At 32.2% G+C, this 26,927-nt stretch overlaps 1 protein-coding gene across 1 annotated transcript in view; it reads left to right on the top strand.

The window, feature by feature from the left end:
* The first annotated feature begins 11,141 nt into the window (after positions 1 to 11,141).
* The window catches only part of LOC134696711 (cytosolic phospholipase A2-like), a 32,992-nt gene continuing 17,206 nt past the window's right edge, over positions 11,142 to 26,927 (top strand). Inside the window, exons 1-8 of the mRNA XM_063558632.1 lie at positions 11,142 to 11,170; positions 15,795 to 15,822; positions 16,126 to 16,195; positions 16,631 to 16,795; positions 18,081 to 18,190; positions 19,295 to 19,326; positions 21,126 to 21,261; positions 22,781 to 22,917. Coding sequence (XP_063414702.1) covers positions 11,154 to 11,170; positions 15,795 to 15,822; positions 16,126 to 16,195; positions 16,631 to 16,795; positions 18,081 to 18,190; positions 19,295 to 19,326; positions 21,126 to 21,261; positions 22,781 to 22,917 — 695 coding nt within the window. The 5' untranslated portion in view covers positions 11,142 to 11,153. The remainder of the gene's footprint in view (positions 11,171 to 15,794; positions 15,823 to 16,125; positions 16,196 to 16,630; positions 16,796 to 18,080; positions 18,191 to 19,294; positions 19,327 to 21,125; positions 21,262 to 22,780; positions 22,918 to 26,927) is intronic.

Genomic DNA, 26,927 nt, shown 5'->3' with positions numbered 1-26,927 from the left:
TGTTATATAAATTTTGTCTTTGGGAAGGAGACACATATGTTGCTCTCTGGGAACTGAGGCAGCGTCTTTGTGTTGAATTAAATGTTAATACCTAAACTCCAAAGAGGGAGAAAAAAGTAAAACATAGAGTGGTGGATTAAACCTAGTCTTTGGGAAGGAGACACATATGTTGCTCTCTGGGAACTGGGGCAGCGTCTTTGTGTTGAATTAAATGTTTTAAATACCTAAACTCCAAAGGGGAAAACAAAGTAAAATAACAGTGGTGGATTAAGCCTAGTTTTATAGCCAACTAAACATCTAACTTGTATATGACTGTCGCATTAAAACTAGTCGGAACCCAATGCAATCGTCTGTCTGTCTGTTACAAAGTTCTGTTGCATTTCCCCCCAGCAACTTCAAGTCGTAGAGCCTTGATACATTCCAAGTAGCATTAACTGTTTATTCCATAATGTATAGTTTATTATGTCTCGCCTTCACTTAGTCATGTTCTATTGACTTTGATACTTGTTAATTTTCCATGTATTAGTTTATAAATTAGTACAGTTTGTGATGTTCTCTCACTAAATAATTCAAAATTTGTGCCATCGAACTAGAGATAAAGGATACGACAGATACAGTTAAGTCTGCCTCATATCTTGACTTATATCTAGAAATTGACAATATTGGTCGGTTAAAAACAAAACTTTAGTACAAACGAGATGATTTCAGCTTCCCCATTCTGAACTTTCCATTTCCTTAAAGCAGCATGCCAGCAGCACCTGCATATGGAGTATATCTCCCAAATGATACGATATTCCCGCGCTTGTATTTTCTATCATGAGTTGGTTGACCATTACAGAACAACTGTTTCACAGATGATATTGGATATGTTTGCTACGTCGTAACTTAAATCCCCTTCCCTTTTTAGCTCACCTGTCCTAAAAGGCCAAGTGAGCTTTTCTCATCACTTGGCATCCGGCGGCCGTCGTCCGGCGTCGTTAACTTTTACAAAAATCTTCTTCTCTGAAACTACTTGTCCAAATTAAACCAAACTTGACCACAATCATCATTGATGTATCTAGTTTAAAAAATGTGTTTTTTGACCCGGCCAACCAACCAAGATGGCCGCCATGGCTAAAAATAGAACATAGGGGTAAAATGCAGTTTTTGGCTTATAACGCGAAAACCAGAGCATTTAGAGCAAATCTGACAAGGGGTAAAATTGTTTATCTGGTCAACATCTATCTGCCCTGAAATTTTTAGATGAATCGGACAACTCGTTGTTAGGTTGCAGACTTCTCAATTGGTAATTTTAAGGACATTTTGCTGTTTTTGGTTATTATCTTGAATATTATTATAGATAGAGATAAACTGTAAACAGCAATAATGTACAGCAATTTAAGACTCAAAAATAAGTCAAAATGACCAAAATTGACCCCCTAAGCAGCAAGAATGTTCAGTAAAGTAAGATGTACAAACACATCAAAATCACCTTAACACAATTTTGTCATGAACTGTCTGCTTCCTTTGTTTAATTCACATATACCAAGGTGAGCGACACAGGCTCTTTAGAGTCTCTAGTTATGAATGTTATATTTTACTCATTATAGCTCATTCAGTGAACCCTCACATGTAAAGCAAAATAACCTCTTAATGCATGATACAAAATCTATGAAAACCGTAGTATTAAAAAATAAACGTGACCGATCGAGTGGACCCTGTCGTGTCGAATGATTTAACCGCCAAATCAGATAAAACACATAACCTAAAAACGCCACCTATGGGCAGACAATTCAGAAGAAAATAATTTCATTCGAATTATATTTATTTAATCGTTATTTTAAAACTCATATTTGCGCAGAGAATACCACCATGACGCACTCCATGTGAAATGATAAATTCATTTGACATTTTTCCATTAAGTTTTATTACAGATGAAGCATGTTTATGGAGATTGTTGATGAGATTCCAATGTCTGTCTTGTATTCCAAGATGATATAAATTACGCATTAAATTTTGATGAACCACAACGTCAAAGGCTGACTTAGCGTCTAATTATACTATTATCATGAGTTTTCCCAAATCTATTGATTCTCTATTTACCTCTTCTTAGATGAATGACGCATTTAATGGAGATGATTTCTGTGTGAAACCTCTTTGTAAAGTACATTGAATGGGTAAACTTATTGGCCGAATTTTTGATTTCAGGATAGATTCGATGATTTTACAGAAAACTGGGAGAAATGTTATGCCACGATAATTCTTTATTTCTAAAATTGATCCCTTGTTTTTAAATACAGGAGAGAGAAGTCCTGTTTTAAGCAGATCTGGAATTAATCCTTTTTTGAAAATGTCATCTAGAATTTGATTTAAAGAATCTATGAGGTTATCCCCTGCATATATAAAATTTTCGACAGTTAAGGTAACACGATACCGAATGACGTTACGCCACGAGATATCGTTCCTGACGTTCACACATGTATACACCAATGCAGCAGATTCTGAAATCATAAAGTGATTTTAAATTTAAAAAAAATCTTTTGGTAACTATGTGACAATTTTAACGGAAACTTTTTCTAGATGCAGAGTACCGAGAGTTTTGATGCAACATGTAACTGTTAACTTATAGACATAGATTACTTTACCGTTTTCCGGCAATTCTTCTGCCCATTGTTAATCTTTAAAAATGTATTACTTTACTTTTAAATATTCTGTTTCTTGAATATTTTTAACATCTGCACGATTTATCTATACATGTTCTTATGCATAAAAGATTGAGTTTTGTCACTTTATTTTATTCTTGGTTTATTGTTGCAATAAATATTTATTCATGATGCACGCCGTATCCCCATGAAATTTTCTTTTGAACGTAGATATCTATCCTATAGAAACGTAGGATGATGCGTAAAAAAACCGGAATTGTACAACTATTAATTCGTGTAAAAATAGTCGTCAAAACACAGCTCGGGCAAAATGGAAACAAGATTATCATCTGGATGAGAATTCGAATAGAACTAGGCGAAAAAGAACAATACATTGTACAATCAGACTTTGAAACCGATACAGAAAATAGTTTGTTAGTATGGAATGTAAAAAAGTGGTTTAACTTTGTGATTTTGCCGAAAAACTTTCTCTAAATAAACAGTGTTCCAAGAATAAACAGTCTCTGAAATTCATTGGGCTGTAGAGAGTGAATCCGATATAGTTTCTGAATCATTTATAAAATAAAGTGCTAGCTTTATAATCCTATAGACCAAATCTACACGGGACAGACAGCAAATTCGGAACGAGACCTGAGAAAGTTAACGTAGATTGAGAAATACACGAGAAAAATTCGGTAAAAATAAAATTGAAAACAATTCAGGTCCAGTTAAAGTATGATTAAAGACAGCCCCATATATCCACTTGCGTCCGTAAACGCAAGTTGATAGTCAGGACTGGCTCTAGTCAGACTGGTGCTATTACAATTTTTTTTCTCAAAATTTACAAGCAAACGACTGACTAACTTTTTATTCAGCCTGGTCTTTTCCAGTTAAAATTTCACCATCTACATGCAGATCTTGAATATAACCACGTAATGATTTTCTCTGTTTGTTTATAAGCATATTTTGGTGTCTTAAGTTCTCATTATTTTTTCCTTAAGTTGTGAATTTTTCATCGCTAATTCTGTTCTATATACCCTGCGAAAATTTTGCTTATTCTCCTTTTTTTTAGTTAAAGTATTAAGATTGGTTGATGGTTTTCCCGCTTCATCATGTTCATACCATTGTAAGTTTGTGATTTTCATTTCTTTATATGCTGTGGATATCTCTTGGTTCCAAATTTGTAAATTTCTCATTTTTCTTATTTTCTGCTTCGTTGGTTGACATTTGCGTGCACAATTATCTAGGATGTTACTAATTGTGGTAAGTGATGTTTCTATTTCCTTGTTGTTATTCGGTGAACTTTTTGTCTGCATATTCAAGTTTTCAAGCTTCTAATCAACTAAGTTCTTATATTCTCTTTATCTATCTTGTCCCATTTGATTTTTGGTCTAGTTGGACTGGCGTTTTGATTTCGTCTTTTTTGTAGATTTGTTTTACATGAAACAACTATTGGGTAATGGTCAGATACATTTGAGTGTAGGGTTTTAATGACGGTCTTTTCAGGAAAGTTCTTATCTGTTCCATAACTGTACATACATTAATCAATTTCACTGCATTCTTGTCCCTTAGGTTTTATATATGTGGATCCATTGAAACAGACTTGTAAATTAAAGTCTTTAATAAATTGAAGAAGATATTCAGTTTTTGTTGTTTTTTAGTTAAATCTTTATTTAAGTCATCTCAAATCAAAATATCATGACTTCTTGTGTATTTTTGCATAATTTCAAAAAGCTGATCAATACACTCTTTAAATTCATCCAAATCATGGCAACCTTGTGTCGGCATATATATTGAAACAATTAGTAATGGCTTTGATATGTTGTCTAAAAATTCTACACATTGTACGCTCGCCTCCGTCGTCAGTAGCTTTTACGAGATGGTCAATTTCTTTTTTCCAAATAACTGCAACTCCCCCATATCTCCTGGGTACTTGGACTGGATGTATGTGATTGTACTTATCAACTGCTTTACCTTCAAAATTCAGATTAGTGCCTATTTCGTTAATTAAATGTATTTGAAATTGAAACAACCAATGTTCTTGAATGAGAATTATGTCATTCTTCTCCAATAATTAGTTAACTGCAGTAGTGCGGGTTTTGATGTTCTTGCAGTTTAGAGTAGTAGCGTTATCTATGTTGGGTTTAGTTAGATGCCTCTCGGGTATAAAAAAATAGTCCGAACTATTTTTTTGTTCTATATGGTGTGTTCTACTTGACATATTTCCTTCTATATTACTACCACCATTCCAGTTTGAATTTTGATTAATTGGTGGATTGAATGTTCTTTCGTAGTTGGAGTTTGTTCTTTGGGATATTGTTGGTGGCATATTTGAGCGATAGTATTTCTATTGTTTATAGGAATATGCACTATATTTTGACCTGATAAATAGTAAGACAGAGTCTGTTGTGGTACAGCAATATATTGTTTCTCAGGTATTGTACAACTGGGTCTTGATGTTTGATCTCTGATGTTTTGAGAACCATTTGGTCTTGTTGAACTGTTATTATCACAATGAGATTTTGCTAAGTCTTTTCTATCTAGATTATCTTAGCTGTATTTGGCAAAATGTTTATGAATTTTGGTCCTTAATGCTCTTCAACTTCGTACCTTATTTGGCTTTTTCAACTTTTTTGGGTTCGAGCTTCACTAATAAGTCTTTTGTAGTCGAAACGCGCGTCTGGCGTATATTTAGACAATATACGTATAGTGTCTTAAAATATGAAATTTATTTTTTTATGAGGCTTAGAAACGGGGGAAATGCATAACAAGATAAATTCATGAAAGTTTGACCATTGTTACTACACGTTGTCATGGTTGTGACGTGACGTTGTTGATGAAATACAGTAGTTCCGGTAAGTAGGCGGGGCTTAAAGGTTAGTTGAGCCCATTGACGTACAAAGCTTACGTTTATACGTATAGCTTTATCTGTATAGTAAAATAGATGATTGCAGTATAAACAAAATTAGTCCCGGTATCTATGATGAGTTTATTCGACTATTTTATTAATTATGTCTGTTTAGTTTACGCATCATTGTAAATATAACGAAATTTGATGAGACTGTCATCAAAGTGAGAGGTTAAGCGCTTTAAAACTAGGTTTAATCCACCATTTTCTACATTTGAAAATACATGTACCAAGTTAGGAATATGACAGTCTTTTTCCCTTCGAATTTGATGTGTTTTGTCATTTGATTTTGCCATGTGATTATGGACTTTCCGATTAGATTTTCCTTTGAGTTCAGTATTTTTGTGATTTTAATTTTCACAATAAATAAAACAGATATTTTCCAAGGTCTGTCATGAGCTGAACGACAATAGAAAGTTCCCTGAATGAAAATCATAAAGATAACCCTAAGAGAATGCAGTAAATGAAACAATCACGCGCACAAGTGACAAGAATCTGTCAACCAATATGTATTATTACATGACTGCACATGGATAATTTCTCGTGACGAACAGTATGCTATGTTTAGGGTATGACTCATAAGAGATAAAGACCGAACCAATGAAAGCAACATAACAGTCAACATAAATGGACACACTGATTCAAAGATGAAGTTCAAGTGCACAGCAAGCTCAATAAACTAAACAAAAAGTCTAAATCGCTCACCTAAAAAAAACCTAAATTAAACTCATTAGAATCTTTCACATACTATCAACGAGTGGAGCAACATTTGATCTAGATCCGCTAGGCGAATATTTAAAAACAAAGTCATAATGAGAATTAACCTCAATAAGCAGTAATTTGAAGATTGCCATAACTATATTTTTTGTGTATATATTGTCATGCTCAGATAATGTTTCTTCTTTTCTGATATCGATAACAAAACGTTAGTTTGTTACGTTTTGGGACATGTTTTCAACAAAAAATCGGCCCCTTTTTTCCGACTTGATTCTCAACTCAAATGAGCTGACTTCATACAGGAATTATAAGGATATAAATTGGAAGTTAGCAATATCCTTAAACTTAACGTTCAGCTATATAGATGATGTTTTCTTACATAATAATTCAACTTTGGAACGATTATGATGAACTTTTCTTTCCTCTCGAAATTGATATCAAGGATACAACAGATACAGCTATGTCTGCCTCATATCTTGACTTGCATTAAGAAATGAAATTGAAGATTGATTGAAATCAAAACTTGACGACAAAAGAGATGATCGAAGCTTCCTACTTGTTAACTTTTCAGTTTTATGAAGCAACATTCTAGCAGCGCCTTTATACAGAGTATGTGTTTTCAAGTTGATACGATACTCCAGGGCTTGTATTTCTAATCATGATTTCCATGATAGAGGGTTGTTGCAAGTAAGCTATTAAACCATTATTTCCAAATGGTAAAGTGAAATCTTCCCTTCATAAATTTTACAGACGCCATCACGAGTTGTATAACCATTATGGAATATTTGTTACACAGATGCTATCCGATATATATAGAATAACCATACATTGTCTCGAAATATCAATGTCATTTGTACAAGGCTTAGAAACAGGTAGAAAGCGAGGCTGTGCCGAGCATTTCTACCTGTTTCGAGCCGAGTACAAATAACAGATTGATATTTTGAGACAATGTATGGTTATTCTTTATATATTGCAACTCTTATATATAGTTATCAAAGGTACCAGGATTATAATTTAGTACGCCAGACGCGCGTTTCGTCTACATAAGACTCATCAGTGACGCTCAAATCAAAATATTTATGAAGCCAAACAAGTACGAAGTTAAAGAGCATTGAGGATCCAAAATTCCAAAAAGTTGTGCCAAATACGGCTAAGGTAATCTATGCCTGGGACAAGAAAATCCTTAGTTTTTCGATATTTTATAAATGTTCTAAATGAAGTATTTAGGGTTCAAACCGTTCTATTTTAATTGTGATTTGACAACGTAAAATTGCCGCGAACCTGTATGTTTTATTGACGTCATAAATAAAACTCTACGGAAATGCATTGTCAACGTCATAAACAAGGTGATTACATATGAATATACAGTCAATGCAATTTGGTTGCTCTAATAGCACAGCTGTAGTATATATACCCGTTTTAGTGGGGTTCCTGTTGCTTCATCTTCAGTTTTCTACGTTTCAATGCCGTTACTACACTCCCATCCCTTTTTCCTATATGTGACCTTCCGAAAACTTATAAACGGGGATGTACTTACATGAGCAACACGACTAGTGTCAAATGTGGAACAGGATCCGTGTACTCTCCCGGTGCAAATGAGATCATCCAAAGTGTTGGCTGGATTTGTTTTGTTTATCAGCCTTTAGTTTTTTTTATGTTGTATTTTGTGTACTATTGATTGTCTGTTCGTCTGTTTACCTATTTGTCTGTTGGGCTTTTCATTTAAACTATGGCATTGTTAGTTCATTTTCGAATATACCTTTAGTTTATTTCACCACCATTTTGACAACACAATGTTATTTTAGATTCACAAATTCATTTCGTGCCTCTGCGACGCCTGTATATGTTTATTTCAATGAGTAAATTAATTATTAATGCATCTCGCTCTCTTTTGTCATCTTCTACTTACCTTCAATTTACGTACTGTCAATTTTTAATCTGTCGCACTTAATTATAACCTGAACAGAACCTCAAATATGACACAAAAATCACTTAATTATAACCTGAACAGAACCTCAAATATGACACAAAAATCACTTAATTATAACCTGAACAGAACCTCAAATATTACACAAAAATCACCTCCAAAAATTCCCAAACATAGAACGATTCACTTTAATTTTTAACAATTTTGAGATCTAGTTTTATAGAATTTAAAAATTGTTAATTGAAAATGACTATAATAATGATGTTATGCACTATAAATAAAAGCAAAGGTAGTTTACCGATGTTCAAAATTCATTAATCGATTCTACAATATATAAAACATTGACAAAAAGTAATAGTGTAACTAAAAACAAATTAATAAAGACTACCCTTGGACTTCTTTTTACAATAACGTCTTATGACTATAGAATTTTAATTTATTGTTAAGAAATACAATAATTATGCAATTTGAAGAAGATATTTTGTTACAAATATTTAATGCTTTACAAATAATTGTGCCCCAGTGAAGATCATTTCAACTCTCAAAGACGAATGATTATATATTATCAAACTTCTTATATTGAAGAGTATATAATGTTTAAAAATAAAATGAATTTACCAAAACATAAATCACTTACAATAAAAATTAGTACAGAAAAAACAAGTTACCCACGAAAACAATACATTTATATCATGAATGATTTTCAGCAATATTTGGGGTATAAACAAAGCTAAGCTGAATCATTTTAGACACCAAAAACGAATAACCCACCCAGTAGTTTTTTTCAATCAAAATATCAATTCATTGTTCTAAAGCTGGTACATGTAGTTGTAAACTCGGTCAACCGAAACAGAACTATGCGATTTATTTGCTTGGGAAGAGACTATTTTGTTTTACAAATTAAAGTTTTTTACTGCATGTTAAATTTCAAATGCTACAGGATATGCATATTTTTAAAACCTCGTGCTAGATACACTACAACCACAAGATGGAAAAACAAGTACTATGAAGATTATGCTGAAGTGATCTCTATGAGTATGTGCTCGACCATTAAAGCAATAAAAATAAAAGAAAAGTGGTCAAATATTGATATTTTTTTTAAGAAATAGAGCTCAATGAAGATGTATTCTGTATTTTATAATTAAACTAGTATTTTATAGTTTATGCTGAAGGATTTCTTACTTTGTGACTCAATTTTGCTTCCATGACACAAATTACTTTATTTATTTAAGAGGTAAACTATTAACGTATCGCTTCTCTTCATGCAAGGTAACAAAAAACCCCGTTTTTATCGCAAATTAACAATAATTGTATTTTTCATCTGAAATATCTTTCAACAAAGAGTAATGTCAACGCCAAAATGTTCATGTCTATACTCAAACGCACATAAACAAGAAGTTAACACTTCATTGACAACAATTTCTTAATAATAGCGGGATTCAAAAATAGACTTATTTTGGTACCATAAAAGGAATTAAAAGTATTTTATAATTGATAGCAATAGCACTTATACATGTAAGGGTACAAACATAATAACAAAAGAAATATCAAATGTATATTGCACATAGCTTATTAATCTCACAGGAGAAGGTTCACGAGGGGTTGCAATTGGCCATAAATTTTTGATTGATTATCAATCGGGCCAAAAGAATACAAATTTCACATGGAAATACTTATTTTAACACAATAAGACCATAATGTATTTTTTTGGCACTTTCCGTTAAATGTTTTGAAGCTAAGTCCCCTTAAAAGCTTTTTATATTGATGAATTCTATATCAAAATTGGAATCTTTTGATTACAAAACATTTTGTGTGGTGTAGTGTTTAGTGCATTGTTCTACTAACACAAATGTTCCTGGTTCGATTCCCGTTCCCAGATGAACATTTCAGGGACTGAATTTTCGGCTCCCACTTGACACCATTTGCGAGTATGGTATTAACGAAACAATAATGTTCCGTCGGAAGGGGACGATAAATGGCTGACCCGTGATCAGATTGAGCCATATATCTTGGACGTAAAAGACACCCTTGTAGATTTCGGAAAAAGAGTAGGCTAATGCCGCTACAAGGCAGCAATTGCACCGGCAAAATAAAAAGGGATTAATATAAAATCCAATAACTTGTTTCCCAATCCACTATAAATAGATATGTTTAAACTAAACAAAATTAGTCAATTGTAGTTTCTATTGGTGAATATGAAGGCACCCGTAAAGTTTAAATATCAAAACTCATGAATAGAATATTAACACTGTACCTAATGTTCTCCAAATGAACACTTATTTCATTGGATTAACAAAGATCAATTTCCATTCTATACAAAGTTGTTTACAACTAAAATATAGGAAGGGGTAAGTCTTTACAACTATAATACAGGAAGGGGTAAGTCTTTACAACTATAAAAAGGAAGGGGTAAGTCTTTACAACTATAATACAGGAAGGGGTAAGTCTTTACAACTATAATACAGGAAGGGGTAAGTCTTTACAACTATAATACAGGAAGGGGTAAGTCTTTACAACTATAATACAGGAAGGGATAAGTCTTTACAACTATAACATAGGAAGGGATAAGTCTTTACAACTAAAATATAGGAAGGGGTAAGTCTTTACAACTATAATATAGGAAGGGGTAAGTCTTTACAACTATAATATAGGAAGGGGTAAGTCTTTACAACTAAAATATAGGAAGGGGTAAGTCTTAAAATCCATAAAATTGACAGAAAAAAAACTAATTGTCAATAACAATATAATATGATTGAAAGGACATTAAGTGTAGAATCATACCTTAGACGTAGCATACTATAAAGTACCAAAGTAGGTGGTAATAACATATTTCAACCAATCTATTTTTTTTGTTTTGTTTACTGCACACAATACGACCATATCAAAAAGTATATGATAAAAAAAAATGCTCAAAGAAATTAACTGTTGCTCTTGTATATATTTAATTTACTTATCAATTACAGTGAGACATTCGTTAAACATGCTGGGAAATGAAAGGTGCGTATATAATATAATATAGAACTCTACGGATGTGAAAAAGTTATTTCAGATTCGAAATTTCAATTTCAAAGCCTTCTTTGTAACTATTAAATTGAAATAAGCCAAAATTAATAGAACAAACCATTAGATGAATATGAACCACCAGAATATATGGTATGATTACAAATGAGAACACTCCCAACATGAAACCGAATGACACAGCAATTACACCTAAAACTCTCTCGTCAGCCTTCAACAATGAGACAAGCCCATACCTCATAGTAAACTGTTACTAACCCCAAAATGTAAAAGTAATTCAAACGAGAGAACTAACGGCCTTATATGTGTACAAAGTAAATCCACGAAACAAATATATTTCACAGCAACAAACGATAACCACTGAATTACAGGCTCCTGACTTGGGACAGTGGTGTGTCAGTACAACATAAGAACAAACTATAAAATCAGTTGAACAAGACTTAACTAATCAGATGGATAAAAATAGAAATATATCTTACAAAAATACAGAGTAGACGTGGCTGGATACTTGTACATCCAAACATCAAAACGACACTGAATGTGTATAACAGTAACATTCAGTTTGCATTTAATATACTGATGACAAAATAAAAATTAATACCAATAAAACAATATCCTTAGTGTTGAACTGGTAACTTATTAGAAAAGATATATTTAAAAGATCGATAGGTTTATCAGGATCGTTTCTAAATTTTCAGGCACGGTAAATAACATCTCGGTAAAAATAAGGATGTGCTACCCCGTTTGAAATAAGTTTCTAAGTCTACAACCAAACTTAAAAAACAATTCTTTATAATGTATGTGAAGTTAGCAGCCGGTTCGTTATTCGATACTCGATTTTCAAAATTTAGTTGAAAACCATAAAAAATAACTTGACAGCATTAAAATCATGATTTTCATAGTCTGAAAGAGGAATGAGAAGATACGTAGGAAATCGGTTAATGACCTCTTCAAGCTGTCGTAAACCCCTTTTCAAGTTGCATATTTGTCTTTATGTAATATGAATATCCAACTGGCACTTGTGGCGCTCCGTAAACGTGGAACAGGAAGTATACCGCATTCCTTTGAGTCACGTTTGTATCTACCTATAAACTAAATGTCTGCATACTATTAGAAAGAGTGAGAGATCAGGGGCTCTCACCATTGCCATATGCCCCTTTTCCTTAATTGTTGACAAATTTCAGCTGAAAAGTGGCAATCTAAGCCCTTCGTAGATATCGACGATGACATTATTCCTTCTTATATAACCTTTATATATATTCTCGCTATATTGAAGACCCATTGGTAGCCTTCGGCTGTTGTCTGCTCTATGGTCGGGTGGTTATCGCTTTGACACATTTCCTTTCTCAATTTTAGAGTCTATGATTTCGTTTAATTTTATAAACATTGAAAGATCAGAGGGGTCTCATCCTCATTTAAGCGGTCTCATGTAGGATTTCATTATATATTTCTTTTTGGAGCTTTCCATAAACATCATTTCTTTTAATATTACTAATTGTTTCTAGAGTTTTCGGTTTTTCTTTTTGTTTTAAAAAATATCATATTTTAAAGTACATCTTTGAAGTTTTTTTATTGATAAAAATCTATATTACATAAAGACAAATATGCAACTCAGAAAAAGGTTTTTATACTGCAATCAGCTATTTTACTGTACAGATAAAGCTATACGTATAAACGTTAGCTTTATACGTCAATGACCCCAATTGACCTATAAGCCCCGCCTCCTTATTGTATTTCATCAACAACATCACGTCACGACCATGACAACGTAAAGTAACAATGGTCAAACTTTTTTGAATTAAAACTTTTATGTCTTCAAATTGGTTATTTATATATCATGTTTATCAAATGCTATTAATTAAGTTCATTTTCCCTTTCTAATTCCGTAATACGCCAATGTCTTACCACCTGGACTACGCTCATAGGGAAATACCCCAAAATGGTACCCCAAGAGGGAAATTCCAAACACTTTTTTTAACAATTTTTGTTACATGTTTTTTTCATTTTTCATTTTTTTTTTCGATTTCAGTATAAAGACAATATACGTATAGTGTCTTGAAATATGAAAATTATTTGTATTCGGCACGAAACGGGAAAATGCTCGGTAGAACCTCGCATTTTCCCGTTTTTAAGCCTCATACAAATAAATTTCATATTTCAAGACACTATACGTATATTGTCTAAATATTACTATAGTGAACGAACAAATTGTCTCTTTTGTCGTAAATGGTAGACCTGTGTATTTCCCGTGTAAAACTCAAATATCTTAATCTAGAAATAATAATTACCGTTAATATCTGATTATTTTAAGTCAATTCCATTGTGTAAATTTCGGCAGTATGTTTATAAAATTCTTGATTATTTAACGAAAATATTTCATCAAGATAACGGAAAATGTTAATGAATCATTATGTTATATTGGCGGATTTTTAATGAGTTTGACTATAAACTGTGATTAGCAACAGTACAAGAAAAAGTCTGCTATTACAGTGGCAAATTTCGTGCACATACCTACAACCTGTCGTTACACTTTGTTGAGACATTTTGTTTGATAAAAGTGTGTGGAAGTGTAATGTAAGAGAATTGAAAAGTAAAAACTGTCAAATTGAATATCACCAGCACGTAATTTATCCAAAACATCCGAAGAATATTTCACACTCCAACAATTGTTAATTCTACTATTATCTTGAGATTATACTAATCACATGTACAGTTATTTCATATGGGAATACAACCAAATAATAACCTGATTGAAAGAAAAAAGGGCATTGAAAAGAGAAATCAAACAAATTAATGATTGCAATGGATTGAAACGGGTACGAGTGAAAAATCTTACTTCTTAGGACTTCTTATATTCCAAAACCATATTCTCCTAGCTCAGAGTTGTAGAGAGAAAATCAGAAGGAATATAATTGGGAAACTTAAACGTTGTAGATAAAAATACGAAAATAAAAAAGAAAACTGAACTAATTCAAATGTGTGGTTATAACGCTTAATAAGCGGCTAATACTTAAATATTGTATGTTCAAATGGAAAGTGTTTTCCCAAGCAATTATAAACATGTTTCATAACCTACTATAAAAAATTGGGAAAAAAGGTCGAAAGGGAGAATCATAGCAAAAAACAAGATGGAAAACAACGAAATCTGCATACAGGGATAAAGACAGAGCAGAATGAGCTCCACAAAAAGTCATGGGTATAATAAGATGTGTTGGCACATAACTAGCCCGACCATGGCTGCACAACGTTTCTGTGTGTGTTACATTTTAATGTTGTGTTTCTGTTGTGCCGTAGTTCTCTTATATTTGATGCGTTTTCCTCAGTTTTAGTTTGTAACCTGCATTTGTTTTTTCTCTATCGATTTATGAATTTCGAACAGCGGTATACTACTGTTGCCTTTATTAATGGTCCTTGTGAAATTTTTAGAGAATGTATAGACCATAGAGTTACGGATTATTCATTTGTGAAAACTTTTGAAATTGCAATCCATGTCTCACTTATTTCCAAATATTTTATTGTTTACCGTCCTTGCGTAGCTTGTCCGTGATTTAGTTAGATATATTGTTCTATGATATGAAATACTAATTTATATTTGGATATTCATTACGTGGTATATTTGTCATGTTTTTCCTTTTGTATATGTCCCCATTTATTTCGTTCCGCCATTTTGAATACGAAAATAAAGGAACAAGTCGCCAAAAACAATTCCACAATTGGTTCTCATGGGAATGCATATAAAAACGCCCTCCGAAATCACACATTTGATGTTATAAAAAAATAAAAAAATAAGGATATATTCAACTAAAAGGTTTCCTCATCAAATACTATCCATGTTCGTGAAACTATATGATTTTACCTTCAAAATGGTTTGATTTGGGTGTCATTGATGGGGTTTAAGAAGCTAATGTTCATGTTCTGTAAATAGTTCGATATGATAGATATGATAAGTTGAAAAATTGTTCGAAAGACAGTAAGCATGCTGTGTCTCATTCATATTTTCATGTTTCAAAATTCTATTAAAAAACCGATAACGGATTTTTCTCCGTAAACTTCACGACACAATGTCTGTAACATCATTAAATACTTCGATAAGATTTTATATGATATTATGTATTATTTAAGTAATAATAGAAAATAGAAATGTATTAAATGGCTATGTATAAGATAAGTTAAGTTTTACTGTATATTCTCCCTGGATATCAGTTATAATTGTATGTAACAGGGATACTTGATGGAATGCTGTACATTAAGTAATTTGTTAAAACAGCAAAGAGTGCAATAAAGAATTTATGAATGTTAAAAAAGAAAAATAATTGTTCGAACGAATACGGTTTTATAACCACAGGGAATGTTCAGCCTAAGATATGTTTTGCTAAAAATAGCTTTAAATTTGTTTTATTTAATGCTCTTGCATCTTGTATGAGATTCAAATGTTTTCATTCGTGCGCAACTGATATATGTTATGTTGATGAAATGTGCGTGCTGTAAACCAAAAATATCAGCATCTTTAATAATTTTTTCATCCAATTCAGATAAAAGTAGTTATTGCCGTTATCATTGTGCTTTATATAAAACGTAATACTTTTTTTGTATAAATTTTTAGGTCGGAGAGTAAATACCAATATTATAAAGTAAGTTTATTTGCTGAAATCTGTATACACTTTAGTTGGTACATTGTTTAAATGTTTTACAATATCTATTATTTCAGAGTTAATAAGTTTCCAATTGAACTATTAATACATTGCAGAATTACATCCCAATTGTGTTATGTTTAAAACAAATCCTTTTGAGAATCATTGAAGGACAATATAAAGTGTTTTTATTTTTAAATGTGAACTATTTCAAAATGAAACGTGTTCCTACTATCTATATGGAAATTTTTTGAAATAGAACTTGGCTATATTAATGTTGCAATAATGGATTTTTTTCTTCAGCTAAGCTCTCCGTTTGCTTTCGTGAAGTTTGACATCACAGTAAAAAATGACTTTCGAACATGGGGTGTCGGTAAGTAAATTGAATTGAATTTGAATTATATTACAGTTATGAATGTAATCTTCTTATGTGAACTCTTTTTAATTCAAAGTCTTAAGAACACAAGTAGCAAAAGGCCACAGATACGAGCGGTCAATGTAAACATAAAGAAGGATTTTATATTTTTGAACAACTGTCTACATGAACTCTGCATCCTTGTTTGGATGAAATTGGAAATGTAAAACAACAGTAATTATAATCCTGGTACCTTTGATAACTATTTACAACATCAAACACAATAAAAGCAATATCTTTTTATTTAAAAAAATCTCAGTGAAAACATTCTTCAGAAAACAAACAAAACAAAAAATAAGCCACAGGGATATTGTTGTCAGCATTAACAAAAACAATTTTGTTATGTCGAATTTTGTATTGAATGACGAAATGACATCATTTTTTTTTTCATAGTTTTGGCTCATATTGGACTTCAGAAAAATCGACTTCTAGTAAATCAACACATGTTTACTACCTTTATGGATGAAGGTTCTTCAATATCACCAACTGCCTGGAATGAAACATTTAGATTTATTGTCGAAAAAAAAGAATTAAAAAAATTGGATGAACTAATGTTCGGTATGTTTTTCATCTTATCGAATGCAGCTCATTCTTTTTTCAGAGGTAACACGACCTTAAATTTCAATAATTTTGGTTTAAGTTGACCCTGATAAAGGCAAATCCAGAAACGCGGTTATAATTAAATGTTATAAAAGACCAAATAGCTCGGATGAATTTTTAAAAATAAAAAAATGTGTATTTTACAAGGTTAAAGTATTTACAGGTAAGAAATAAACTAAAAATGCCCGTTTTTACTCAATTTGTCTCTCTTTTCACATTTAATATGCGACTCGCTTAAAGTATAAATCACATTTTTTTCGCAGCGAAACCTTACTAACGTTTTGTCACGGGAATTTAACGGTTAACTGAATGGTTACATTTTTGCCCCTGTAAGGACTAGTATGTACTTGTTTTTTAAAATTTACAACTGAAATTCCAGCATACCGATGACTTGAAACGTGCGTATGGCGCATTTGAATTATAAGACTTATGGTAGGGTTTTGATCAGGTTTACGGTAAGGTTCGAAAACACTTAGGATGTTGCCACTACTGGTAAATTTTTCATTTAATGGATAACACCTGTGTAATAGGCAGGACTTTGGTGTTTACCTAATATATATAAAATAATTTCACCTTTTTACAGCTTTTAAGACATTCAAATATGAAATATTCAAAAACAATTATGACATCAACCAAAGGTAAATGGTTTTCCAACCGTTTTTGGCAGTGCTTGAGTTTTGTCTTACAATGAATGATCCAGATTTGGTCTTTTAACTGTTATGCTGATAAGACCATTATCGATTCTTCTGCAGACAAATCGTGCTCTTGTATTGAATGATATGGCTGGTATCTTTGATGGGTTTTAATAGTCTTCAGCGATTGACAAACATATATATTTTACACAGGAAATCCTTTAAAATTACAGGAGAAGGTTGTGAAACGGAATATATCGTTACCTCCTGAGAATCTTTACAGTTCGAGGTTTAGTTAATGATATTCACTTTAATAAAATTAGTATTGCGTGAATTGTATTTTTAGCCTTTATATGTGTTGTTTTTTATTGGGTCTGTCTTTTTCCACCTTATCGAGTTTAAATGCATACGGTGTACCAAAGCCTCAAACTAAAAAAGTACGTTCAAAATCAGTAAAATTCACTTCTTAATCTGTTGCAAACAAAGTAAATCTTCTTGAATTGTGCAAGGAGAGCTGGAATTTAAGTTTGAAAATAATTGCATGATCTATATTATTGCAATTTTTAAATCTAGTTCAATCTTTTTCATACAACTTTTCTTTTGGTTTCCAGATATACGTTTACTTTCATTTGACAAAACAGATTTTCAAACAAGAGACGAACTGAAATCTATCAGCCTAGAGAAATTAACTGAGCCGGCGTTCGACGTAAACTTTAGCCATGTAAGCTGCAAAGTTATGAATGTCTTAATTTGTATTTGTACCAAAGTGCATATGAAATAGAAGAATAAGAAAAAAAAATATATTTTGTTCCAATTAAGGACCTCGAAGGGTATAAACATTAACATGGCAATGCGATTTTGAATAAAAAATTACAGCAAAGAATGAAATTAAGCTTAAGTGTAATTGTTTTAGTATCACATATAATTGTAGATTTTTGCTTCTGTGCCTTTTCTGTGCCTTTTTGTGCTTCTTTGTAACATATTTGTTTGTTTTAATAGTGATTTAGAACATAACACAATGTTGATTGCTTTATCCCTATATGTGACATTTTTACCTATTATGTCTGTTTGTTATGTTCACACGTCGTTGTCAATATAATGATATTTAATGCGAATGTCATAAAAGTGAGAGGGATCTAACTAGATTAAAGATTAAAACTAGATTAAATCTACTTTTTCCACATAAGAACATGCCTGTACGAAGTCAGAAATATGAAAGTTACTATCGATAGGTTTGATGTGTTTGAGCTTTTTTTTTTTATTTTGCCATTTGAGTAGGAACTTTCCATTTTAAATTTTCCTCTGAGTTCAGTATTTTTTTGATCTTGGTTTTTTTCACACCAATGATTTTAATATCGATTCAAGCTGCCTTGTTTATGCAAATGTCAAAGACAATATTGTACATAAATGTTAAATGAAAAGAGCTATTGGAATGTTTGAAGTTTTTTTCCCACACAATTCTTAGTGACCTCGGATGACCATTAAAACCGGAATATCCGGTGAGAATCATCTGCTTTCAGCAGAAAAAACCCCCAGGAAAATCTAGCTAATCTAACCGGGGTCAATTTAACTTGGCGAGTGATCTACGACATACACAGAATAGTCGCCACGGGAGCTCCCTAATAAAAGATGGTATTGACAACAATTTAAAGCTGTTGTTTTATGTCGATTAGAAAAGACGGTTAGTGGATGTTCAAATCTCGTTAACCGATGGACAAAGGACAAATCAAGGTCACTTAATCAAAATAATGGATATAAGATGGATGATAAAATATCGTTTACTCTTTTGTAGTATGAAATAATCAAAACAAACTTGTCGTTTTAGGCCAAAATAGAATTTGATGTTATTAGCAACCCGTAAGTATTAAATGGTATAATATTAAGGAGACTTGACGACTACAAAATACATGTGTTTTTTTTAAACTTAAACAAAGGAGTGCCGTAGTGTACTGGTAGGCGCATTAGCGCGTCGGACTACACATCTGATTAGATCCCCGTTTTGAATTTTCGGCTGTCCCTTCACAGCATTTGGGAGTATGGCTTCTGACGATTGTGATGATTATATCAAATAGAATAAGACGATGTTGTATGATTACAAACCAGACAAATATCTAATGGAATGAAATCAACGTTGATCTAGACAACTTCATGTCACTGTTCGGACATAAACTTCGTGAAAAACTGCATAATGTATATTCAAGTATAAAATAGTTATCAAAGGTACCAGGATTATAATTTAGTACGCCAGACGCGCGTTTCGTCTACATAAGACTCATCAGTGACGCTCATATCAAAATATTTATAAAGCCAAACTAGTACAAATTGAAGAGCATGGAGGATCCAAAATTCCAAAAAAATGTGCCAAATACTGCTACGGTAATCTATGCCTGGGATAAGAAAATCCTTAGTTTTTCGAAAAATTCAAAGTTTTGTAAACAGGAAATTTATAAAAATGAACACATTATTGATATTCATGTCAACACCGAAGTGTTGACTACTGGGCTGGTGATACTCTCGGGGACGTCCACCAGCAGTGCCACCGACCTAGTGGTGTAAATAGTTATCAAAGGTACCAGGATTATAATTTAGTACGCCAGACGCGCGTTTCGTCTACATAAGACTCATCAGTGACGCTCATATCAAAATATTTATAAAGCCTAACTAGTACAAATTTGAAGAGCATTGAGGATCCAAATTCCAAAAAGTTGTGCCAAATACCGCTAAGGTAATCTATGTCTGGGATAAAAACAATCCTTAGTTTTTCGATAAATTCAAAGTTTTGTAAACATCCTGACAAAATGTTAAACAATTTAAAACGTAAAAACCACAGGCCTAATAAATTTGTAAAACAATTCACAAAACAACGTTATAACAGACAGCGACAGTCAACAACCCCTCAATTAAAGACAACGATTCAAAGATAGGCACACAAATAATTCAGCGGATAAAAACATGTTTGTGAGCGTTCACCTACCTCCAGAACTTTGAACAGTGATGTTACAGCACAAAATGAAATACAACTTCAGAATCTACTGTAAATGGCTATACTCACCAATAAACTAAATCTTAATAAAGCTTATGTTAACAATGAATAATGCAAATTCCTGAAGCTTGATATCTAATCCATTACCGCGATGCTTTATTACAAAAATTAACGATAATAGTTATTAAAGGTACCAGGCTTATAATTTTGATATGCTAGATACGCGTATCGTCTACATAAGACTCAACAGTGATGTTCAGATCAAAATAGTTGAAAAACCAAACAAATATAAAATTGAAGATAAAAGAGGTGACGTTCCATTTTATATTGTTAATTACTAATTTTTAGATGGTGACGTTCCCTTGTCACAATCGAAAATTCGTGACAAGTACATGCATCGACAGAACGTAAAACCTAAAAATGCTCATAAATGTACAAGGGTACAATTTGGTTACGTTTGTTACATCAAATATAAAAATTGATTTTGACTTGCATTTATGTGTCTTACTTGAGCTTATAAATATTGTCATAAAATGCTGTGAATGTGTCACACTGAAAACATTTCCACAAACATATACACAATTAAATAGATAAAAACATAATGGTATATCAAGGAATTTTATTTTCATTATTTCATTTTGTTTTAAATATGTCGTTCGAATGTCATCAATAGGCATACAGATGTCAAATTTAGAAATATTAACCAGTTATGTCGTAAAGAGGAAATATTTATAGAAAAAAGGAGGGAACGAGTGTTTATCAATTTGAAGAGACGATTTGGGCTCCACAATCTTTCAGAGGAAAAAGATGTAAGTCTTATTATCAAATATCATTCATACAATAATGCAAAATGAAATGTAAATACCGTTGTTTGTCGTTGTTCAATTCTCGTATATAAATCTAGAAAAAAACAAAAACATGATGCAAACCCAAACGGACTGATTTACGTAAAGGAGAGTGACCGATTGCGATGACATGATCAGCCTCTCCTGCTATGAATTCATAATCTGCCATTCGTATCCCGATTCAGTCATTAAAGAAAAAAAAAAAGAAAATTATTAGAACTATTTCGTATGTTTTTTTTAATTTTAATTCTATGTCAATTCAAACAATATTTTCAAGACACATACAAAACAGTTTTTATCTTGTCTTTTACGTCGCTTTCCTTTTTCATGAATAAGACCAACCAAATTAGACAATTTTCCCGATTTGTTATCAAATGAGCAACACGACGAGTGCATCATAAGGTGTAATATCTTCTTGCACTTCCGGAGCACCCAGTTTTTTTTGGGGTTAGTCTTACTCAGTCTTTAGTTTTCTATGTTGTTTCCTGTGTACTATTATTTGTCTGTTTCATTTTTAGCCATGGTGTTGTCAGTTTATTTAAAATTTATGAGTTTGACTGTTCCTTTGGTATCTTTAGCCCCTCTTTTATCAGATATGTTCCTCACGGTGTAACTACAATCCCCTTCCCTTTCATGAATGTGACCTTCCGAATTTGACTATTTACTGGATTTGTTATAACATAAGCAACACGATGGGTGCCACATGTGGAGCAGGATCTGCTTACCTATCCAGAGCACCTAACATCACTCTTATTTTTTGGTGGGGTTCGTGTTGCTAATTCTTTTGTTTCATATGTTGTGTCATGTGTTCTATTGTTTGTCTGTTTGTATGTCGCACCTACGATAGTAGAAGTGAATTATGTTTTATGGTCTGTGCGTCCGTCTGCCGGTTCGTCCGTTCGTCCGTCCGTCCGTTCGTCCCGCTTCAGGTTAAAGTTTTTGGTCATGGTATAATTTTAGTTTCTTGTGTACAATTTGGAAACTAGTATGGGGTTTATTATCACTGAACTAGTATATACTTGTTTATGGGCCAGCTGAAGGACGCTTTCGGGTGCAGGAATTTCTCGTTACATTGAAGACCTGTTTTTTCTATGGTCGGGTTGTTGTCTCTTTGATACATTTCCCATTTCCATTCACAATTTTATTAGTTTGTGATGAAGCTGAAGTCCAATCAACTTGAAACTTAGTACACATGTACCTTTTGATATGATCTTTTTAATTTAATGCCAAATTAGATTTTTTATCCAATTTCACGGTCCATTGAACATGGAATGGAAAAAGATTATGCGAGTGGGTAATCCGTGTATTTTGGACACATTCTTGTTTTAGTTGTAATGAAAATGTTTGTAGCAGACATAAGAATCACTTTTGTGTTCAGATATAGTCAATTTTATTGATTAAGCAGTGTTTTATTTAAGTCTATTTGTCTCATTACTAGAATTGTATAAGTCTTTATGCCCTTAAAATGTATTCACAAATTCAGACCCCAAACATTGCAATCATTGGATCTGGTGGTGGTTTGCGTGCTGTGATTGGAATGTCTGCCGCTATGACTGCACTTAAGGAAAGAGGAATTTTAGATTCTACAATGTACACCGCTGGCTTATCTGGATCTGCATGGTATGTGTAAATTCTGTTTAACTTAGTTTTTTTTGTATGGTAATAACTACTTGATCAAGAGACGTATCAAAAAATTAGAGTAAGGGTGTCTAAAACTTTTGTTTTGGTACTTGCTAACGTATAATTATCTTAAATCACTGATGTTGATCTTATGAATTTTGAATTTTGAATTTGTGTGACTTTTTTTTTTTTCGAAGGAATGATTTCAACTTCACCATTTAGAATTCTTGGTTTAATAGCTTCCTTCTGAGCAGCAACCCTCTATCAAGGAAATGAAGATAAGAAATACAAGCTCGGGAGTTAGTAGATATATACTCCGTATGCAGGCTCTGCTGGAATATTGCTACAAAGAAGTTCATAAATGTGAAGCTGAAATCACGTTTTTGTCGTAAAGCTTAGTTTTAAATCGACCCTCATTGTCAATTTCTAGATATAAGTCAAGATATGAGGCAGATTTTACTGTATCTGTTATATCCTTTATTTCTAGTTCGATGGGATAGATGCGTTCAACATAGTCACAAAATTTTGAATCATATAGTTAGAGAACATCATCTATTTAGCGGAACGTATAAGAAAGGAAAGGATATTGATAATTTCTTTTCTTTCGGCTTAAGAAGTTCCTGTATGACGTCAGCTTCAAAGGAATAAATAAACAAGTCGTCAAGAAGAGGTACACAATTGGTTCCCATGGGAATGCCGACAGTCTATTGAAAAACAAGTCTTTCAAACGTAACAAATATGTTGTCAATCAAGAAATCTAGCATCTTGGAATTGTCAGTTTCAGAGAATGTTTTGTTCAAATCAGAGCGGGTTTTACAATGTAGAATTTATCCCTCCCTAAAACAAAATACTTGTATTTACGTTGGCAATTCTTTTTTTATGAAACAATGCAACAACAATTCTTTCAACTTGTCTTTTAGTTCAAAATGGGTAATGCTTGTGTAAAGTGTAGAGTGGTTAAATGTTTTATACTTTTGCAAGATGAAATAGTATAAAATTGTATGTACTTTGGCATTTGTTTAGGATGAATTGGATGCATAAACTACACAAGTGTCCTTACAAACAACGGTATATTGCTTTGTCTTGCAAGTGCTCCGCGAAACCTCTTTCTAAATGATTCACATCTATTGTATCAGCAATCAAACCCGGGCTTCAAAGTTATTGTGCAACTGCCCATGTTAAAGGTGGCGTGAATCAGAAGTGAATACATAAAAATTCTAAAGATCTTTTGATGACTATGTTAAATGCATCTATCCCATTGCACTAGGGATTAGGGATGCAACAACAGTTTAGTCTGCTTCATATCTTGACTTATATCTAGAAATTGACAACGAGGGTTGGTTAGAAACAAAACATTATGTCAAAAGACAGGAGTTCAGCTTCCTAATTGTGAACTTTCCATTTCTATGTAGCAACATTCCAGCATATGGAGTATATATCTGGGACAATACCCCTAATGCGCCTTGAAATGAGGAACACAAAAGTCACGTGTAAACAAAAAATCTCTGTGTAGTGATATTTGACACATTTCTATGATAAACAAATAACTGAGCTGAACCATTAGTGTTAATTTAGAAAATAAGGGAACACAGAATAAATGTGTAAAAACCATGGAGCTATGAAACGTGTTCAAAGTATTAAAATTTCAAAGAACTTATTGTGTTAAAATTGGGATTTTTTACCATGAGGAGCGACATCGTAAAAGGATACTCGGGGTTTGCTAAATTACGGAAAAATGAATCACACTTCGTACCCCGAAAATTTAACCACATATGTAAAAATGTCTCAGCTTCGAAACAAGCCATCATACATATACTTTACGATATGGGCTGAGCAACAGAAGAAAACGTTACCATTACGGCCTATGGAATAACAATTGCGCATATTGCCCCATCTACAAATTGTTTCGATATTCCCGCGCTTGTGTTTACTTGAGAAAGGATTGCTGCTCTTAATGAAGCTTTTAAACCAAGAGTTCCATATGGTGAGGTCGAAATCATCCCCTCTTAAATGTTACGGACGCCATAACAAGTTGGTCATCATTAATAGGTATAGTAATAGTAGTAAAATTATTAATTCTTCCAAATCAAACCTATTTTGCATCAAACATGTACATCCCAAGGGAAATAATACAAAAGTTTAAAACTCTAGTATTTAATTCTATATGAAATGGGAAAATAGATAAAATTAAATGCGCAACCCTTTGAAAAGACTACTTAGAAGGTGGGTCAAAAATGATCGATATAAACTTGTATCTCAAAGCACTTAAATTACGCTGGATTAACACAATTCTGGTGATAATTGGTCAATCATACCCAAGTTTCCTTAAACGAATTTGGTAAAAATCTCTTGATATTTCAAATTAAAAATGTGAAAATGTTAGAGAAAAAATATGTGAATCCCTTTCTGAGTTCTATCAGCAAATCATTAAAACTTGGATTATTGTAAAGGGAGGACAGACAAAGACCCAACAAACGTTTTCACATAAGAATGCAGAATTTATGGGGCAATAATAACATACAGAACAAAAGGGAAATACTTAGTGTTTACTAAATGGATGGAACATTATATTTTGTACGTAAAAGGCATACTTGATGAAAGAGGTTACATATCAGACAATATTGGGGTTTATTTTCTAATGAAATTTCTTTATTGTAACAAATAGACTAGCACACCATGTATGCATGAACAAAGGTGTACAGAATGGCATTTTCACACAAAGGAAGTATTCAAATTAATAAAACAACAATTTAATATATTTGATGGTGCAATAATAGGTTGAAAATGAATAAATATCTTATAACAGTGTCTCGTAAGTCAGTTTTTGGCTGGATATTGGTTGTTTTATTATGGATGTATATTGTGTATGAATTATTTTATTGCAATCAATATGTGACACTTTAATAAACAAATTATTTATTTTAAATGAAATGTATTTTTCTAAGTGTTCCTTAAAAAAAGTTTTGTAAAGAATTTAAATTTGGCAAAACTTCTTGTAGTTTTGTTCGGTAAATATAGTATTTTGAAAGTAGAATAATCTTATTTTTAACAAAATTCAATTTAACATTTTCGTAGATACCAAATAAAATAATCATAAAAGAGGGACGAAAGATACCAAAGGGACAGTCAAACTCATAAATCTAATACAAACTGACAACGCCATGGCTACAAATGAAAAAGACAAACAGAAAAACAATAGTACACATGACACAACATAGAAAACTAAAGAATAAACAACACGAACCCCACCAAAAACCATAATATTCAAAGGCAGTTCAATATTTGTCATTTCCAAAATCCAGATGTTAAGGGCATGCCAGAGACTGGCAACCATCGGACAGCTCCAAAATAAATGTTAGAAATAAAATATTAATTAAAATAAAAGATAGACGTGATTGGATTCGAGAATTATCCTTATATGAAGAAAGCCATTTCAAAACATTGGCATAATATTTTAAAGCAAGAAAACTCATTTAAAATAAAAGTAAATATAAAAAATACAAAAAATCTACAAATACTACTCAATTATAATATTTATCCGTAAATGAGTAATAAAGAAATATATTCAATACGATTTGCCCGTCATAAACACGAAAAACCTCTAGATTTTCTGAAGTGGGAAAGAATTTTGAAGAAAATTTAAATATAAAATTTAAAAGCACTCGTAAGTTCATATTTAATTGCATAGAAAACAACAAATTTAAAATGTTTTAATGGGAATTACTTCCCTTCATCCTTCCATGGAATGAATTGCTAATTCAGTGGAAATTATAAGAAAACAATTCTTGTAACTTTTGCAAAGAAATTGACAACTATAAAAAAAAATTATTACATGCCCTTATAATAATATTATATAAGCTACTACTTTATCTGCAAAAAGATAGTCACATTCTTAAAATAGAAAACATAATAACTGGCCATAAAAAAGCAGATAGAGAATATTCTGATATAAACACCTTGATAACAGTTATAGTTTTCTCCATATATAAGGCACATTTGTTTCAAACAAA

Source organism: Mytilus trossulus, chromosome 14 (genome assembly GCF_036588685.1).
Source record: "Mytilus trossulus isolate FHL-02 chromosome 14, PNRI_Mtr1.1.1.hap1, whole genome shotgun sequence".
Lineage (NCBI taxonomy): Eukaryota > Metazoa > Mollusca > Bivalvia > Mytilida > Mytilidae > Mytilus > Mytilus trossulus.
This window is presented reverse-complemented; position numbering and strand designations above follow the sequence as displayed.